Raw genomic sequence first — 19,883 nt, forward strand, 5'->3', positions numbered from 1 at the left:
CTCACCCCTTCTACTCAGCCAACCTTGACTCAGAGTTCATTATCATAGTAATAAGTAAAGATGCATTTTTCAGGCAAAACCATTTCAAAGAGGAATAAGGAAAACTTATGATGATAAAAATTATAGTAAGGCGATTCCCCATTATGTCTCTTTTTGGGGACTACACATGGAAGGAGTGTTGGCCAGCATTTTCCCATGGCCCTGTGCTTTCTGAAAGAAAAAAGTCCATTTTTTTTTTAACCCTGGCATTCAAGTAATATTTCTATCTTTCTACTCTCTATCTACCTGCATCTCCAATAGCAGAAATTCTAAACAGTGCTCCACACATTGAATCCAGCCTGTGCTTGTGCTTTCTTTGGCCTATAGGTTATTTAAATTTTTTTTCACATCTGGCAACCACAGGTCCCAGTTTCTTGGCTGGCAGACACAGGCTGGAGCTGCGCGTCTGTTCGACAGAACATATGCTCACTGGTTTCCGGGGGCCGCAGCACCCCTAAGTCCGACACCCGCCCCCTCACCCCTCCCTCCCATATGTGTCCCCTCATCACCCCCTGGAGGTGGTTGTGCCTGCCACTCCTGCCCCACAGGAACTGTGCCCTGAGAAGCTTCAGGCCCAGGGAGAGAGCACCTCTCTCTCTCCATTTTTCTGGATTTTGGTCATCCTTCAGACTCAGCTCAGAGTCCACTTTCCCAACAAAAATTTCTCTGCCGTCCCAGCACAAATCATTTTTGTCTCCTGTGAACACCATTGTAATGACTACTGACAATATTTATGTAGCAGTCAATTGAATATTGATTCCCAGCACCTTTCCTGTTGTTATCTTGGGCGGCAACTCGAATATTGTATTGTTTTATTGTTTCTAAGTTTCTGGAGGGAAGAACAGGGTCTGGGGTATCTTTTTTCTCCTTGACGGTCACATAGTATCTTTGCCTATATGTGGTCAGAATGATTTCAGGGTTCATTGAAGATAATGCAGGAATAGTGTAAAAGGTGCTGGCGTATTTCATGTACAGTATTTCATTTAATCTGATACACTGAATTTAATCTGAATTAAATACAGTATTTAATCTGAAATACTGTACAGCATTTCATTTAATCTGATCGACAGCCATCTGGCACTTGCATCTTCCCTCCATTTTTACGGAGGAGGAAGCGGAGGCTCGTACGGACTAAATAGTTTGTCCAAAGTCACACAGCTGGATAGTGAAGGTGGTGAGGTTTCAGCCTACTCTTTTTTACCCCAAAGCTAACCCCCCTCTACGTGTATCTTTATAAACAAAGACTGAGCACCTGCTTTGTGCAAAACACCGTGCCCAAGACACAAGGCTGACACACGGCCTGCCAAATGAGCAGTTCTGTGTCGTGGGGTGGCTTTAACAGCGGCCCTGTCCCTCCGGCAGATTTTGCACGTAACTCCAAAGACAAGAGGAAGAATTCTGTGCGCAGACAGGCAAATGCTTAATATCATACGCGATCGACCGTGAAGGCTGCATTGGGATTTAAAGGGGCCGCTGGAGAGCAGGGAGGGTGTCCGCTCCGGGGGGAGGGGTGTTGCACAGGTGAGAGGCATGGAGACAAAGCCTTCGAGCGTGCACAGGATTTAATCAGCAGAGGAGTGCAGGAGAGGCTGGCCAGGCTGAGGGGAACCCATTTGAGCGCCGGGCATGGATTTCACTGAGTTACCTTGTCCTTGGGAGGCAGAGCAGTGGTGTGGGCTTCAGAATGACACTGTCTGAATGGGGATCTCTGTTCTGTGACTTACAGACTCTAGGACCCTGGGCAAATGACTTACTTTTTCTGAACTTAAGCTTCCTCATCTTTAAAATGGGGATAATCACAGCATCCACCTTAAGGGATTACTGTGAGGCTCAAAGGAGCTAACCCTTATAAAATATCCTGCACGCCAGAAGGACTCACCAGTCTCAGCTGCTTGGTGCTGCTGTGGGTATGGCTTCCGCTACGCGTGGGAGCTGCACATATCTTGTGAGGCTCAGGCATTTGGTTCATGGAAGAATTTGTCTGAAAAGATGGGGATATGATGGTGGAAAACCTACTGTCTCATCTACGTATCACTCAGTTGAAGTCTCCTTCCCTTACAATTATTAAGCCCTGGAGGACAGAGGTAGTGTCTGCTATGCTCCCCACCCCCTACCCTTTTTTTTTGTTAATTGGTTATTGGATTTAATGCAAATTCCAGAAGTAAAAGTCTGACTTCCTATTGTGTGGAAGGAAGTTCTCAGCCTTTTTTCCCAGTGACATTCATCACGAATGACATTCACGCAGGCCACGTACTCAGGGGTGTGGCATTCCTGGCATGCTATTTACCGCCATCCTCTCTCGAGGAAGCATGTCGGAATGCTAGTCAGCATGATGTCATTACAGGGAACAACCTTGAATTCCCAGTAATTTATATTCGAAACAGTAAACTGTCCACAGACTTGAGCTATTAATAGTGACGAATGGTGCGTGGGACGGCGCTGGGGGAGGGGAGGAAAGTAGCGCAGGAAGGGGATGCGCGCATGTGCGGGGGCGCGCATGTGCGGGGGCGCGCAGACATGTCCTGGAGAGACGGAGGCCACAAACGAAATGCATGGCACCCTAAAAGGGTGCCTCCGATGATTCTTTTTGCATAAACTCTGCTTCGTTAGGGTAACTGAACCCGCATGTTCACAAGCGTAGCCAGCCCCAGTGAAATGCAAGAAGCGGGTTGGATGCCCTGAGCACACCCCGCGTCATGCGCCTGATTGAGTTCATACGATTCATTTCTGCTTTCATTCTGCCGCGTCCACAAACGCAGTCTTTAAAAAAGGAAAAGGCACCTTTGTTCATTGACCTAATCAGCAGAGAGGGCGAGAGAGATTTTAAAAAGGCGCACGAGCTCGAGTTTGAATTGAATGTGCTTTGGCTCCAGCTTCGTTTAATTATTATACTTTCCCCTTAAATTTGTTTCCAAGCTTTGCCATGAAATAAATTTGGTGACAAGGCTGCTTCAAGGCTGCAGCTGGTATCTTGCTTGCCTCCTGAAATCTGAGGGGCAGTAAGGGGGTTCTGGGGTCAGGCTGGTGGCGGCTCTCTCCTTGTGGTGGAGCCTCCTTTTTTCACTAAGGTCCTGGAAAGCTGCCTCAGGCCCTATTCCCGGCTTCCCACGCCCCAGTGGAATCTTCTTGCTCTGCCTCCACAGGCTGTGGTCAGGAGAGCCATGGAAACCCTCAGCACAGCCCCCCGGGGCTGCGGGATGGAACCTCCATCCTGTAGAGTTAGGAGCCGATTGCCGGAGATGTGGGGAGGGAGGGGCTGCCATAGCCTAATAGGAATGAGGGTCCCACTCGATGAAGTGGCCGGGACCCTGTGGGACAGGCCCGTCTAAGACAGGGCTCCCCCCGACAGCTCCTGCCTCACCGTCAGGCCTGTCGTGATGAGTGTCTTGGGGTGCGATGCCCAAATCAGTGGAGGTTTTGGACGTGTTATGTCATGAGCCTTGACGCCAAACCCAGAAACCCGCTGAGGCATTCACCTGGGGGCGTCAGAGGGAGAGAGACGGGTGCAAATGCAGGGCGGCGCTGTGTTCGTGATGGGGACAAAGGCAGGCAGTACTTCCGGAGCCCCCACTCGAGGGTGTGGCACAGTGTGAGAGGAGTCAGGGGACCTGGGCATTAGGTCTAGTCCTACCGCTAATTACTGGTGTGACATTAGGGGAGCCACCTTGCTCCTCTGCCTTTCTGTAAAGTGACACCAGACAAGGTGATTTCCGAGGTGTCTTCTGATTCTAAGATCCCGAGTCTAAATTGCAACAGAAGTGTTGGTTGGAGGAAATCAAAACCAGAATTTGTGGCTCTAGGCCCGGAAAAGTATTTCCTTATTCTGACTTTTACCTTCAGAAATCAAAACAGATCCCAAAGGTGTGTAACGAGCAAGAGCTCGTGGGGGCCTGCTGTGGAGCGTGTGAACTATCCCGCCAGCAAGAAAAGTCCACCGCCATAATTTGCGGAAGAGATTCACAGTGGAGAACTTTTTCCAATAGGCTCTTCATCATGTGTATGTACATGTACACACGCACACACGAGCTTTAGTTAACAATTATTTAGTTAAAAATTATTTAACTAAAAATTATTTAGTTAAAAATTATTTCACAGTGTCAATATGTTGATGAATCTTCTTAGTTCATTAATTCGAGAAACAAATATATATATATACGACTGTGCATACGGGCTCACGGCCGTGCGCACGGGGTCATGGCCGTGCACGTGGGGTCACAGCCGTACACACGGGGTCACGGCCATGCACACGGGGTCACAGCTGTATACCTGGAGTCATGACTGTTACGAACATTGAGTTCTGTGGACTCGTATCAGCAGACTTGAGAGATTGGGGGTGGGTAGCCTTAGTCCCCCAAATACTCTGAGAACGTAACTATTTGAGAATTCTATTTCTCAGCCACTGAATTGTATCTAGTTAGCCCTCATGGTACTTTCCTCCGCTGTTCCTGATCAGACTTCCGGTCCTTGAACTTGTCCAGTGTCCTCTACTCCACAGCACTGGCTCTGCGCACTCTCTGCCCAGGCTGGAGAGCGTGGCTCGCCGCCACTGAGACCTTGCCCAGCAACTCTCCTTCCACACCTCGACTCTCACCTTTGGTGCTGGAGAACATCCTAGAGCCGAGCCCCTGGTCTCCCACAGCCCCACACCTGTCTTGGTACAGCCTGGCAGTCGCGCACATGTGCCCAGACAGCGCTTCGTCCCACAGAGAACCTGTTTCCAGCCTGTCGCTTCGAAGTCCCCTGCTTTCCACCTCTGCAGCTCACTCTCAGCACATTGTCTTTCTCCCGCTTGGTAAAGAAAATAGGCATCAGACAGGCGATCCCTCCATTCCCGCCACTCCCTACTACCCTTTCCCCTGCATCTGCACCGGCTCTCCTTCTGCCGGCCCCGCCCACCCCAGGTGAATGACTCAGCAGGTTTCTGGATTTGCATGGCTCTTCCTGGCTGGGAAAATCCTGACTCCATGGTCTTGTTCTCCGTTGCCTCTTCCTTCTCCACTGGCTCATTGTTTGTTCGTTTATTTTCCTTCCCTAGCCAGACTCCCCGGAGCAGCCGCTTACCTCTGTCTTCACTGGCTAGTCTCTTCCTTCCCTCTTTACCCACTTCTGTCTGGCTCGACGCCCAGCGCTTCCCCGAACACGCTGAGCCTCTTCTAGTTGCCAAACTCTGAGCACATTTTCAGGCCTTATCTTCCTCGGCCACTCACTGTTGACATTGTTCTTGAAATTCTTCTTCCTCTGTTTTCAAGACCTCTCGCTGCCTCTTCCCCCACCTCACCATGCTCCTCACCACGCTCCTCACCACGCTCCTCCTCCGAGGCGGCCTCTGCCCCGGCCGGTCTCTCCTGCGCTCCCCTCGCCATTTTCTGTTTCTGCAACAACCTAGCTAACTCCTACAGTCTTTCAAGATACCACCCCGACACACCGCGCCTGCAGGAAGGACCCCCAGCTTCCAGAGGACACGAAGTTTCCCTTTTCTGTGGAACCAGGGACCTTCACCTGGGACCAGAGCGCTGTGGTTTTAGTTTCCCGTTTTGTTTGTTTTGCGTCTCATCCATGAACCTCTTGATGACACGGAGATACAGAAGCTGGCGTGAAGTGGATATTCAACGAAAATTGGTCAAGCAGAGTGGAATCGCAAGCCCAGGGAGTCCCACACCAGGGAGGGTACTTTGTCATAGGCTTCTGAAAGCATTTCCATTGCTCTGGCAAGTGGCCTGCTCCTCTGGGACCTTCTGCCCTCCGCTTGTACACTCTGGAAGACGCAGAATCGTGATAGTTACAAATGCTCAAGAAAAGTACCTTGAGGGGTGAGTGGGTGAGTGGCCAAAAAGAGTTGTTAAAAGCTGGTAGAGACAGATTATTGTATTTAAAAGCAGACAAGACACATGGATTTTGAAAAGACAATTTCGTGGGTGTCGTATATTTCCAATGAGATTGTCAGCTCGTTAAGATTAGTGACCTCACCTCTGGTTTCTTGTTATTCTTATCCATCTGGAGTGTACTAGTGGTTAGCTTTTCAAAGGCAGGCCTCTGAGTGGGGATATGCACGTATAAAACGTCTCAGGCTACAGACAAGGCCAGCTGCTCCATTGTACCTGGTGGCACCCTACACTTCTCTATACGGGCCCCCACATTTATGTTCTCTCCTTTTGTCTGTCTTCCCCACTACTTTAAGTGCATGGCTGTGTCCATGTGACTGTTGCTGTGCCCTAGTGTGTAACAGAGTGCCCAGGACATAGCAGGTGCCAAATAAATGTTTATTGGTGAACTGATTATGTATGTGACATATGGCATGTGTGCAAATAGATGCACATGCGTATACGTGTTCCGTGTCCACATGTGGTTGGCTCGTTGGTTGGTGGGAGGTATGAGGTCTCAGGTGACTGAACCAGTTGATGATTTAGTTTAGAAAAACAGAAATCTCTTTAACTTGGGCTTTTTTTCTTGATCCTGTTATGAATGTGTAAAACTACTCTAGAATGTGTAGAAACAGCCATTATACGAAATGCAGAAGCAATACAAAGATTCATGGATGGGCACGGCATTTAGATATATTGAGATGTCGCCTTTAAGATGCTTTACATCGGCTCCTGACTGGGCTCAGAAGCATCTCTCTAGGGGAGACTCTTGTGAGGGCACCAGCCTGCACACGCCTCCTAGACAGTATAATGAAGAGCCCCTCCATTCCACAAAAAAACTTATGGACTCTTCCCATCCAAAAATCATTTGCGTTTTTCTGTCTCTCCTGGAGCTTACTAAAAGTTCCTTCATGCTTCCCACAAACATGTATTTCCCTGAACCTGAATTATCTCTTAAGGTATATATTTTTTGGTGTTCGATTTCCCGTGGGTACTTTCCAGTTCTTGGAGACCTGTGCAGAGTCCGAGGGAACGTCGACGCATGCCCTTTCTTATAGGTCTAGTAGCGAAAGGAGGGTGAGTATAGGGGAGAAGGGAACCGTGATTTATTGACGACGTAAGCGAGACACAGTTTGCTACGTGTTTACATGCGTTAAGCTGTTTAATATCACCAGCCTGGACAGCAGGCGTTATCAGCCCATTGAATAGTCTTGCCACGGTTCATAAAACCCTGAGAGACGGTCTGGGCCCTCCTTTCCAAACTCACCCCCTGTTACTCTCCTTTTCCCTTTTCGGGTTCCTGCCACAGTGTCCCCCTTACTGTTCCTTGAGCCTTGCCAAGCACGCTCCTGCTTTGGAGGCCAGACTGTCATTGGGGGTCACTCAAGTGTCACCTCCTTAGAGAAGTCTTCCCTGACCCCCTGATCCAAAATAGCAGCCCCTTTACTAATTCCTCATCCTATTTTATTTTTTTTTCATGGGGCTTATCATACCTGATATTACATTATACACACATGTGCGTGTATACACAGATGTGTATATTGACATGTGTGTATGTGTGTGTACATATATATATACATTATACCTATGTCCTGTATTTTCAACCAGAGGGCAAGTGTCTCTATTTTGTTCACTGTCGTCTTGTTTACTAGTGAGCGCCAGCACCTAGCTGGGCACCTGCCCCATGGCAGGCACTGTGTAAATATTGAACAGATGCTCCCGTTCCAGAGGAGAACGCTGTGGCATCGAGCAGTGTCAGACCTCAGTGCATCTCCCCTGGGGTTCTTGGGGAGGCAGGAGTTTTTAAGCTGCACACCTTTGGTCACTGTGCCCTGTCCCATCACTTCCTGATCCCGGGGTCTCAGGGCCCGCCCCGGAACTCACTGTCTTTGCTGCGCCCTTCTCACCCAGGTGTACCTGAGGCGCCAGCGGGTTTCTAAGACCGTGGAGGAGCTGCAGAAAGTCATCTACCGTCTGACCACAGACGTCAGCAACCAAGACGTACGGTTTCAAGCTGTCCCTTACTCTTTGGCGTACGATGGGAACTTGAAGGTGAGCCGGTCTCACCTGTCGCTGGGCGCCCACCCAGAGAGCCCGGAAACTGGGGTGGGCGGGGCTAGTACGCGCCTGGCACTCAGACCGCTGAGGATACTACCAACGCTTCCTGTTTGGGTGGAGTGCTTGCCATTCACCGTTCACAAGCTCAGTGCATCGCTGTCATCTCACTCGAGCCCCCACATTCCCATTTTCCAGAGGGTAAAAGTTGAGGTGTAGAGAGATCAAATGACCTAGTCAGTCACATGAGGCGCCGACGTCAGAACTCGAACTGGGCTTCTGATTCTGAAGCATGTGCCACTGTAACGATTAATGTTTAGTGAAGCACCCGTTTGCCGATTAAGCAACTACTTAGTAGGTTGGGGTCTGGGCGGAGGGAACTGGGCATTGTTAAGGAAACAGTGGAATGTGACAGTCTGTGGGGTCGCAGGTGTGGGAAGGAAAAAAGTGGGAGAGGTGGCCCTTAGAAACTGCAAAATCGCCCCCTGTCCCTGTGAGGAAGCCCACAGGCTTAGAAGCCACGAGGGCCAGAGTGTGACAGGCAGCATCTCTGCAACACCGTGGTGCAGACAAAACCATTCCCGCAGAAATGACCTCACTCAAACCGGCAAACGGCCCTGTGGAGCAGACGCTGTGGGTCTCCCCCCTTTTAGAATGAGACCCGAGGCTCTGAACCATCCTGGACCCCTGTGCTCCTTATGTCAATTTTTCTTATGACACATAAATACCCCTTTCGCTTGTATTACACTTACTGGTGCTCACACCCTTTCTCACACCAGACGAGGAGTTCTTTGATGGTGAAGACTGTGTTTACTGACTGCTTCTTTCCTAGCACCATCCAGCAGACACTCAAACTTCTGCCGAATGAATGAATGAATGAATGAGAAAAAGAATTAGTCTGTGAGCAAGAGATCATGGCTGGCCTAGTACATTTCCAGTATGATGGGCAAAAGCGTGCCCCACAAGACGCTGAAACTTGTGCATTTTGAAACAGAGTCAGATCTTAGAAAATTCATCCCAGGATGAAAATTGTGAAACTGGATTGGATCCTGGAATGTGAGAACTTTGTCTCCCTCTACCACCTCAGCCAACCTAAATTCAACAGAAAATAGACCAGTGCCTGGGAATAGAAACATCACATCACTTTTCCCAGAACTGCATCTGAGGAAGTTTCCTTCTGGGGTCTCACTTAGAATTCACAGTTTAACATACACCACGCATTTATATGCGCCACGTTCTGCGTGTGAAGTTGCGGTGAGATGCATAAATATTGCTTTTGCTTTATTTTAGACGCACTTCAAATAGCATTTATTAAGCACCATTTATGTGACGAGCAACGTGACAGTTATGCTCTTGAATCCACATGCAAGTGGGATCGAAGAACATGGATTTTGAATGCAATGGTATAGATTTCCCCCTCACCCCCTTTTTTAATCCTGGCATTTTTCTATAGATATGGGGAGTCGTGCGAACTCATCATCTAAAGCATCAAACTGTTACTCTCTGAAAATGAGGTGGAATCGGTTGGCGCTGATTTGGGCGTTCACCCCTCAATCGGCCAATGACTGGGCCCCGGGCAGAGGTTGACCAAATTCCATTGTCAGGGGGGTCCTCCAGTGTGCAGCTGACTGACGGGAGGGGTGCCGTGTGGAGCGAGCTGCCATGGATGTGGTCAAAGCTCAAGGTCCCTTCGGTGGTACTACACTGTTGACCAGTTTGTTCTACCCCTTGGACTACTGGCCTGAGCACTGTCACCCTGATCACTTCTTGACTGGTTCCTACAGAAAGGGAGTAGGTAGATCTGATCGTTCCCCTTTTCCCATTAGACCAAAAGTCATCTCAACAATTCTCATTGTCTCAACAAACAGCCTTTCATTTCACCGGTGATTTTGTAAGGATTAGTCATCAATACTGGCCAGGGGTTATTAATACAGGCCAAAAGCATGAGAGCCATTTGCAAACTTTTTTCTCCTCCTCTCCCACTGACAGTGGGTTAGTGGCAGAACAGAGGTGGATCCTCTTGCGACAGGCAGGTGCGAGGCACATCGCTGAGGGCTGAGTGGTCCACCGAGCCGCCCGGCTCAGCGGGCCGGCTCCCTGAGCACGTCTGTCACCACCCACATCATGAACTCGCTCTCGTTCTCTCTCCTTTCCTGACCCCAGGTTTTGGCTCCCAGCCAGTTCCTTGTCACAGTCCCAGTGCGAGGCCTGGGCGGGTACCGGGAGCTCAGGGAGAATCGCTGGCGGTACTATACCCTGCAAGGCACCAGGCTCCCCTGCCCGCTGCGGGACCCAGAGGGCCTGCAGCAGTGGCTGGCCGTGCGGCAGTTCATGAAGAGCCTGTGGCAGTGGCACGAGGCAGACGTGAACATCGAGGGGGACATCGTGCCCGCCAAGGTCCTCCAGGTGTTCCGGAAACTGGTAGAAAATGCAATCGAAACCTGTCACCTGTCAGGTGAGCTGATCAAGAAAAGTGCAAGGGATATTTCTGGCATTTCCCTTTTGCTCTAAAAATCCTCAGCTTGGGTGTTACCTGAAGCTCATGCCGCTTACACTGAGAAAGTAATCATGTGCTCTTTACATCTGTCCAACCACCATGATACGAATTAGCTGTTTCTTTTCTGCTATGACACATAGAAGAATGGAATTCAGACTCACGACACACTCCTGTGGGTTTTTAACGAGATTACTGTCTTGGCATTGATACGACAGACTTTGAGTTATATACTTTTTCTAAGATGTTAGCTTAAAAATTTGGGTACTTAAAAAAAAAAAAAGCAAATGACTCATAAACCCCCGAGCTTCGTTACTAGCACATTTCCATGACAGCGCCCTACAGTGGGCTGGAGTCACCCAGCATGCTGAGATATCGCGTTTGGAAACCACTGACTTATTCCAAAACACACAATCCAGAAGCCATAAGGAATTGATTAAGTTTGACAACTCCAAAATCTTAAGCTATGGTACGGTGTGGCATACATGCACACATGTGCACACACACATTTTGTTCACACAGTAAAAAGGCATATTCCAAGCTGGGAAAAAATAGCTAATTTCTTTAATTATACAAAAGTACTTATAAACCAATAAAATATATGAGCAGATCAATAGAAATAATGACCAAAAAACATGACTCATGGAAAAAGACTATAAATGGCTAGTAAAAGTAAGAAAAAAGAAAAAGTTCCATTCAGTGTGTACTTTGGGAAATGTACATTAAAACATCTCGCAGGTTGACAGGGATGAAAAGTTCGATCTCGCTCAGTGTCGGGGCAGCTGTGGCAAAACACGTTTTCGCACATTATTCGTGGAGGTGTGAGCTGGGCCTGATTTTTAAAGGGCGGTTTGTCCACTTTTGTTTTTATAACATGTCTACTTGGCAATTCGGCAATTCCGCTTCTAGAAAGAGATTCTTACAGATACGCAAAGAAATGCGCACAAGGAGATCCACTGCGAATGACTAGAAATAATCACAGCAGCTCAATAAATGACTAAATAAATTAGTGGACTATTACACAGCCTTTAAAAAGAACGAAGTATGTGCGTATGCGCACACACAGCTATGAAAAACGCCCATGCTAGATAATTAAGTGAAAAACCAAAATGCTGAACAATATGTGATTCCATGTGAACAGAAAAAAAAAAGGATTTCTATGTACATTTTCTGACTAGACAGGTATTCAAGAAGGTTCCATAATAGAAGCAACTCATGTTTAATAGATTGTTACCATGTATATATAGGATCTTTTCCTGGATTATTTAATACTCATAGCAACCCTCTAGAGTAAGAAAACTGAGATTTAGAGGGATTAAGTAACACGCGAAGGTCACACACGAAGTAAGCAGAGCACGTGGCGGGAGCGGGGTGTGGGCAAGGCGGGCTGGTTCCAGCTTTGGTTCACCTCCCACTTTGCGACACTGTGAAAGCTCATGGGCCAGGTGGATGGGGTGCTCTCAGCAAAGAACGCTGAGGTGCCAGGCGTTGTCATGTCCCCTCTGGGCGGCTCTGACGAGGTACAGGCAGTAAACTCTCTACCACGCCCAGTCGAGGAGAAGAATGTTTTCCTCTGGAACAGCCTAACACGGTTAATGAAGGAGCTTCTGTTTTCTTCTCCGAGCGAGAAAAAGCAAAATAATAGATCCTGAGCCAGAGGACTCATCCTTATCTGTAATGGAGATGAACCCACAAAAAACCACTGTGCGTCTTTTGAAAGAAATGGGAGCAGATGAGAAATGGATTGTAATGTATGAGCTGGAAAACTTTGCCAGATGTGCTGCTTCTTTCCCGCCTCTCTTTGCCTGGTTGGAAAATGAGGGTGTGAGGGATCGTTTCTGCTCACTCAGCTCTTTAAGCCAGTGGCTATGCCACACGATCAAGTATTTCGTGATTACGAGGGCTTATGATAATATATACATCTGAGGCGAGCCTGGCTTAATGGGGGGTAGGAACGAGAGCCTGGGACTCAGGTAAGAGACGGGTCGAACCGAAAGCCACCGAGGGAAGATGAATAAGCAATGGGGCCGAGGCCATCGGAGGAAGGTTGGGACATCTGGGTGGAATGTGGAGGAGAGAGAAGTATCGCTGGATAGCGTTTCACAGTAGCAAATACTATACCTTTTCTTTGTATTCAGCGTCTCTTTCTTTCAGTCGAGGCTTCTGAAAAGAATCTATTAATTTAAAAGTACCAATAAAAGCTTTGGGGGAGGGAGGAGAAAAATCTCACCAACCGTGAGATTTTTCTGGCAATGCTTCTGTCACTATTTACCCGGCCGATTGTCTAGTTTTGACGTAACGCCCCTCCCCCCGCCCTGCGGTGCGTCACCGACACTGTGAAGGTCACCCCCGCACATGCCAGGAGCTGCTCAGACCCCCTGGCCACAGTTGCTCTCATCGCCTGTGCGCTCTTTCCCACAGGAAAGGTCAGCGTGCTCACAAACAGCACTGCAGTTCGGGTTGCCGTGGAAACATCCGAAGGTCAGGTGGAGCTAGAGCTGGCCCCCGCAGTGGAGATCCCCAACGCCTGGTCCAAGAGAGCCCGGTGGCCTCGATGTCTGACGCGCTGGCCCTCCCCGGAGAGAGTGGAGTGCATCAAGGTACCAGCGGGCAGGTCCCCAGCTCGCCGAGCACAGACGCCCACAGCTTCACCAGCCGCAGCATCGCTGACTGCCGGCCAGCTTCAGAAGGACAGTTGAGGTTTCACTAGTGATTCTCAAAGTGTGGGCCCCGGAACTGGCAGTGGCACCTGAGAACCTGTTAGAAATGCAGATTATCAGGCCCCACTCGCCTTACGGGATAAGGCTGGGCAGGCAGGGCCCAGTGATCTGTTTTATTGAGCCCTCCAGGTGATTCTGGTGTGGGCTCAAATTGACAACCACTGCCTGAGAGAAGGCGGACGCAGCCTCTCCCCCTACCTGCCCGTGTGCAAGGCAGCTTGTCCTGAAGCTCCCTTCTGCACCCCCTCTGTAGGACGTCCTGCCTGCCTGGCGGCTGGTCCCCCAGACTACAGGGCTGCCCTGGAGATGGCCTTCTAGCCCGGCAAGCACCACGCTTCTCGTCTTCCCGCTGTTTTTCTCTTCCAGTCATTCGGATTTGCCCTGTTGGCCCGTTCGAATTATCACTGGCAGCTGAGCTTCCTGCAGGCTGAGCAGGTGCTGTTGGAACAGCTGGACGAGGATGGGGGCTGCCGCAGGAAGTGTTTCCAGGCCATGCGGCAGATGAAGGAGGACGTCTGGTGCCCGGGGAAGAGGCCTGTGATCTCGTCCCACCATCTGCAGGTGAGCGTGCGGGCCACCGGCCGTAGAGGACCCAGGGCAGGTGGGTCAGGCGGGTCCCCTCTCCGTCTCCTGTAGGGCTGGCCTGAGCCGCTCAGAAGCGGGAGGGGTGTATATGTGACGAATTCAGGCTGGGGGTGCAGTGTCCACGTTCGCCACCCCACACATTATTACTCATTACGGAGACGGACAGACCCAGGCTGTACCCGTGTCCGCAGCACCTGGCCAAGGCGGATTCTCCGCCTCCCGCGCTTCCCTTTCCACTTCTCTTTCCCTTCGCTCTCTTTCCGTCTCTGTTTTCTATCGTTCTCTTCTCTCCCCTCCTTTCATTTCACTCAACAAACCAACACGAGTGCCCGCCATGCGCCAAGAGCCTTGCTGAGGTTTAGAAAAATGCACAACACGTGGCCGGTGCCCGGGGGAAACCTAGTCCGGTGAAATCTTGCGAGTTGCTCAAACTTCAGACACATTCATGTTTTCCTTTGTGCTATGACTCGCTCAGTCCCCACTCCGGCCAGACACAGCCAGCCATGCACACACGCCCCAGCCAGCCATGCACACACGCTCCACGTGGAGGGGAAACTGGGGAGTGCTGAGATCGGCAGCCCACGAACACAGCTGCAAGCTTGAACCCCAGGTTCCAAACCGTGGGGCATGGACCTCCCCTCACCCCACAGGTCCCCCCTTGCCCCAAACCCAGCATCGCACGTTCACCAGCGCGTTCGCTCACGCACTCTGACTCAGCACGTGTTGGTCGAGGTGACTGTGGGCCAGACACCTGCCCCCACACCTGTGCGCTCTGCACCCGGCACAGACGTGCTCTGCTCTCGTGGAGCTTCCGGTCTAGCAGGGAGGCAGACGCTGGGCGAATGATCCTGCGGGCGCGCGAGGAATCAGTGCAGGGAGCCCTAGGAAGAGGAGCGTGGCCTGCGAGGGCTGAGAGCAGCAGAGCTCAGCCTGGACTGTGGGGCCAGGGGCCCTGCCCTGGAGAGGTGGCCTTCGATCACACCCTCAGCTCCTCAGACTTCCGACCACCCGGGGCAAACTGGACGCTCATGTGCCACCATGCACAGAGGCGTCGGCCTCTCACAGACACACGGCCCCCGCCTGGCTGGTATCCACCAGGCACTTGAGCCCCTCTCCCTGGCCTTCTACACAGGTGAGCGCAGGTCCTGGGGTGGTCACCTGTCTACGTGGTGCCTTCTTTGCATCCCACTTGTGCCTCAACGGACAGCCGTCTTCCAGCCCCGTGTTAATCTTTTAGCCCTAACGTAATCTCTCTAAGGGCAGGTTCCTCGTGGGTCTTTATACGTTACTAAACCCATACTCTCTGTCCCAAGGCTTTGTACCCAGTAGTCGCTCACTAAATATTTGTTTATCAAATGAATGAGTTCACATCTTATTCAACCTTTTCCCCTCCCCATCAAATCACTAGTCTTTGCTTTCTTGTCTTTTCTGATAAAGGGCCTTCCCTGGCCTGCCCAAGAATCTGTTCATACCTCATTTGCACACACAGGGGCCTTTCTCTCGAGCGTCAACATTCTCGACGTTCTCAGCCACGTTCCCCGAAAACCGTACAGCTGTCCGGGGGGCGGGCACGTCTTTCCGAAGGCAGTCTAGTTCGTGTGGGGGTTCAGCTTCTTGCTCACCTTTCTACAGGCCACACTGGGAAGAGTTAGAGCGTGAAGCGAACTCTAGGCTGCCTCACGGCAGAACCTTAACCATGGTGTCATTGCTTTGCAATGAAGATGGATGAATGAAACACTCTAAGTGGCATGAATATTTTAGGCAAGATGGAATAGGGCCACCGCGGGCCTCACGGCCCTAGACCGCTCTCAAAACTGCGTCCTCTCCATGGACTCGCTTTCCTTCTCGCTGCCTCTAAATCACCGAGCGGATCTTAGGGCAACTTCTCAAAGGTTCTCTGTTCCAGTCCTCCTCACCCCATCTACCCGGCACAGTGAAATTGTGCATCCTCAAGAACGAGCACTTCAAGGGGGTTATTTGTCGAGAAGGGCGGGCCAGTCAGAAACAGGACTACTGCCTTGTCCTCTGGTACCCTGGGCAGAGAGGGCAAGGCTCTCTCACAGGTCGGCATTGGGATGGACGTGGCTGGAGTGTACAAGATCCTTGCCACGGCCTTAGGCTGGGAAAAGTGGGAGAGATCGGGTTGCAAGACAGCTAGTTATGGTCACCTCATCTTAAGTCTGACGCTGTCCTATAAAAGTCCTCACCTCCCCACCGAAGAGGCTCTTCCCCAAAGCGATTTGAAGCAAGAGCTTATTTTTCATTGGCTTATTTATTTCTAAAACTCACTCAAAGAGGGCTTTGGTTATAATAGACTTAACTGCTTTGGTTTGATTAGGAAGTTCAACACTTAGCAACAAGAGGAATTAATAGTTTTTTTGTATCTATATTATCTTGACCATCATGAAATTATCTCTAACTCATTTACTCAAAACAATAGAATCTAAATAAAAAATATTTGGTATCTTGCTGTGAACCTAAAACTGCTCTTTTACTTTCTAGTAAAGACTATGTTTCAAAATTATCAACATCTAAACCATGACATTAGTGAATTCGTGATTTCATTTAGTCAATAAACATTTGTTGACTGCCTCCCACAAGCCAGTCCCTCTGCTGGGTGCTAGTGACATACGAGTGAATAAAAACAGGTATAGTCCTCTGCTCTCGTGGAGTTTATAATCTCGTAGGAATTATGTAAATAAATGTAAAAATGACCGTGATCATCGCTGCTTATGAGAAGTACATGGCCAAGAGAATGTTCAGCGGGTGTCATGGGGAAATTCGAAATGACGAGTGAGTTTCCTGGGCAAAGGGGGTATGCTCCGAAGAGAAGCAGTAGGGTGTTAAAGGCCCTGGGGTGGAGGAGAGCCTGGAACCAGGCCAGAGGGGCTGGAAGAAGCCGGAGAGAGTGCAGGGCAGGACGAGGCTGCAAAGGCAGGCAGGGGCCAACGCTGTGTCAGGGATTGTAGTTTTAATCCACAAGGGGAAGAGCTGGGAGTATTTTAGATAAGAAACATAGACTGATTCGTATTTCAAAAAGGACACGTTGGCTGCAGAGTGGATGGTGACAGATTCGACGGTGACAGGAGTAGGTGCAGACTGGTGAGACGTGGGGGAGGAGGGTGCTGGGCCTGGGGGTGAAGACCAGCGGGTGGATCTGAGAAATGCTTAGGCCGCAGGGTTGGCCGTTGTCGACTGGGGCTGGTGACGGAGGGCATGACCCCGGCTTCGTGTCTTGCGTCACCGGCTGGATTGGCAGCTCTGGAGGCGGGTCGGGGTTGTGCGGGAAGGCTGTGAGATCCGTTTGGACATGCTGACGGGCATGACTTCAGGTTTTCAGGAAGTACCAGGTGAGGAAGTCAGGGAGAGGTCTGGGCCGGAGAAAGAATGGCAAGTCGCCTGTACTTAGCAGGAATGAAGCCGCCGCTGGGGAGGGAGGAGGGAGAGGCGAAGAGCCAAGAGCTGAGAACCTCGGGCAGGTAGAGGCGGGACGGGAGGAGCAGAAGTGCGGGCGGGAACCCCAGGCTTCGGTGTCTGGGAAGCCAGGGGAAGAGGGGCTCTCACAGAGGGTATGGCTCCGAGAATCAGATGCCGCCGAAAGGCCGGGGAGGCGAGGGCTGGAGATCACTGGCCCTTAGGAAAGCAGCTTTTAAGGCCCGATGGCAGAAGAATCCACACGGGGGTGCACTGAGGCAGGGAACTGCAGGAGGGGGCGGGACAAGGAACTGAGCCGATTCTTTGGAGAGACCTGGATTTGCAGAGGCGGCAGGTAGGGCGGGAGGGGCAGGAGGGAGAAGTGGCACTGGGGGAGCAGGAGAGCTCGGGACAGGCGTCAAAGCTGCGAGGAGGGGGAGCCCATGCCATACTGTTCCCGGAGGAGGGAGGGTTTGCCCAGGGAGGAGGTGTGGCGGGTGCAGAGAGGAGGTGAGGAGGGCGCTGGCGTCGCGGGCAGAGCTGTCAGGGCTGCGGGCAGGAGGTTTTCATCTTCCCTGGAGAGGCGAGGCCAAGGCCGCAGATCGGAGGTGGGCGCTGGAAATGCGCGCGGAGCGAGAGGGTAACGTGCTGGTTCGGTAGCCCCGCCCCCCCGAACCTGGGGGGTCGTGAATTCGGGGCGGAGCCTTTCCCCTCCTTCCGCCCCGTCAGCTCAGTAGCTGTTCTGGAGCTTCTCTCCTCCCTTGTCGCGTTGTCCGGGGCGATGTCTGACGCCGCCTCTTCCGTCCACAGATGGTGCTCTTTTGGACCTGTGAGAAGTACCCGCACTCTAAGGACTGGCAGGTCTTCAGCAAAGGGTTCCTGCGCCTGGTGAGGAAACTGCACAAGTGCGCGAGCCAGCGCTTTCTGAAGCACTTCTTCGTGCCCAAGAGCAACCTCCTGCAGTGTGCCAGCTCGGGCGAACTGGACGCTCTGGCCCAGAAGCTGGCCTGCTTCCTGAAGGACCCCCAGATAGGCCTGCCCTGAGGCTGCGCCAGCCTAGGGACCCTCGGACATTTCATTCTGGCTTGACCTCTGTGGATTGTTCCAATCAGATGCTCAGGAGAGAAGTTACCTATGGCAGAGGAATTTATGTCAGCCCAGGAGCACTTAAGAGGGAAAAACTGTGCCCCCGATGTGTGACTCAGGCCTCGCTGGAGCTCAGCAAGCATTTCAGCCCCAAACTAGCTACCTCTCTTGGGGACAGCTCTCATCAAGCTTCCCCAAGCCACAGAGTCTGAACGGATGACTGTTCCGAATTTCTCTTCCCTCGCTCAGATGCTGCTAGTCTGACGGGGAGGATGGAGACGGGACCCCTGGGCAGCCAGGTGTCGGCCTGCTGCCCAGCAGTGGCTCTCCGGCACACTGACCGTGGGCTCCTTCGTTTTCCGTTTGTAAAATGGGACTGTTGCTCTGCATCCCTGCGGGCAGGGCCGTGTGCCTACGGGACTGCTGTGCCCTTCAAGGAGAAGGCACCGGATCAACAGAAAGGGTCACGTGTTGGTTTGGTAGCCAGTGTTTGCATCCTGGGTCAGTACCGTACCACTGATTAAGCGATGCCGCCTGGTGGGTTGGCGTGCCTGATTCCCCCGCTGCTCTCCAGCTCTCCTGGACGGTGGTTCGAGGCTTCTGTCTGCTTCCCTGGTGTTCTCTGAGTAGAGAAAGCGGTTTTGAGGACTAGCGTCAGTCAGAGATGAAAGTGCAGCCCTGTCAGGCCCTGCCCTCGCTTCCCACGCCGTGGGGCAGGGATGGGGCTGCCTCGTATTTATGAATGAACCTGGTACTCTAATCTGCATGGAATGACGGGTGTCACTCACCTCTCAACACCTTCCTTTGTTTACGTCCTTCCTTTGCTCGTTTATTGATAAATGTATGCTCATTAGGCATCGGAAATGCATCCAAGAGCAAGATGGACGATGCCTAATGGTGGAGAGAGGAAACGAACGACAGATTAATAAACACATTTATTGTAAATTGTAGCAAGTGTCCTGAAGGAAGTAAACGGTATATTGAAATAGAGCCACACAGAGATCCTTGAAGGATGAAATGCAAACAGCTGAAGGGGAAGGTGAACTTGGAGGGGGCTGCATGACTCAGACCTCCTGGCCTTGGAGAGCTGGTAAGGAACTTGTATTTTATTCTAAAATCAAAGGTGTGACATTTGGGGTCACACCTATTTTAAATGCCTATTCTAGTGTCTGCATTTTAAATGCCTATTCTAGTGTCTGCATAGAGTCTGGGCTCACACAAGAGTTAGGAACACAGCAGGCTCTCGAAATCGAAATCTGAAACCCTCATTTTGAGTGTTACTGAGGTCCCAAAGCCACACAACCTGTGCAGCACTAGACCAGGAATTCTAAGAGTTCTTGGTGAGACCAGTGGTTTCTTCTGGCATTTATTTAATGCTTCTCAATTCAAGAGACTCCTTTTTTACTTAGAATATTTACCCCCAAATAACATAACAGTGAAATTTCTAAAAACATGAACTACTGATTTTTTTTAAAAAAGTCACATTTGAAAATTAAAACAATTATTTTAACAGGAATACTGTAACCTAAGAGTGGGCTCCTGGGCTATCACATAGGAATTCATGGTTTAAAAATGTCGGGAAACAATCTTTCCAAGCGTATAATAACTTCATAATTTTGAAAATGTGAA

General features: G+C 50.7%; 1 protein-coding gene across 1 annotated transcript in view; it reads left to right on the forward strand.

Moving 5' to 3' along the window:
• The window catches only part of MAB21L3 (mab-21 like 3), a 47,849-nt gene extending 28,645 nt beyond the window's left edge, over positions 1-19,204 (forward strand). Inside the window, exons 7-11 of the mRNA XM_039841295.1 lie at positions 7,812-7,952; positions 10,119-10,410; positions 12,871-13,049; positions 13,536-13,730; positions 17,979-19,204. Of these exons, the coding sequence (XP_039697229.1) occupies positions 7,812-7,952; positions 10,119-10,410; positions 12,871-13,049; positions 13,536-13,730; positions 17,979-18,212 (1,041 nt within the window). The 3' untranslated portion in view covers positions 18,213-19,204. The remainder of the gene's footprint in view (positions 1-7,811; positions 7,953-10,118; positions 10,411-12,870; positions 13,050-13,535; positions 13,731-17,978) is intronic.
• Positions 19,205-19,883: the final 679 nt, after the last annotated feature.

Source organism: Pteropus medius, unplaced genomic scaffold (genome assembly GCF_902729225.1).
Source record: "Pteropus medius unplaced genomic scaffold, Ma_sr-lr_union100, whole genome shotgun sequence".
NCBI lineage: Eukaryota > Metazoa > Chordata > Mammalia > Chiroptera > Pteropodidae > Pteropus > Pteropus medius.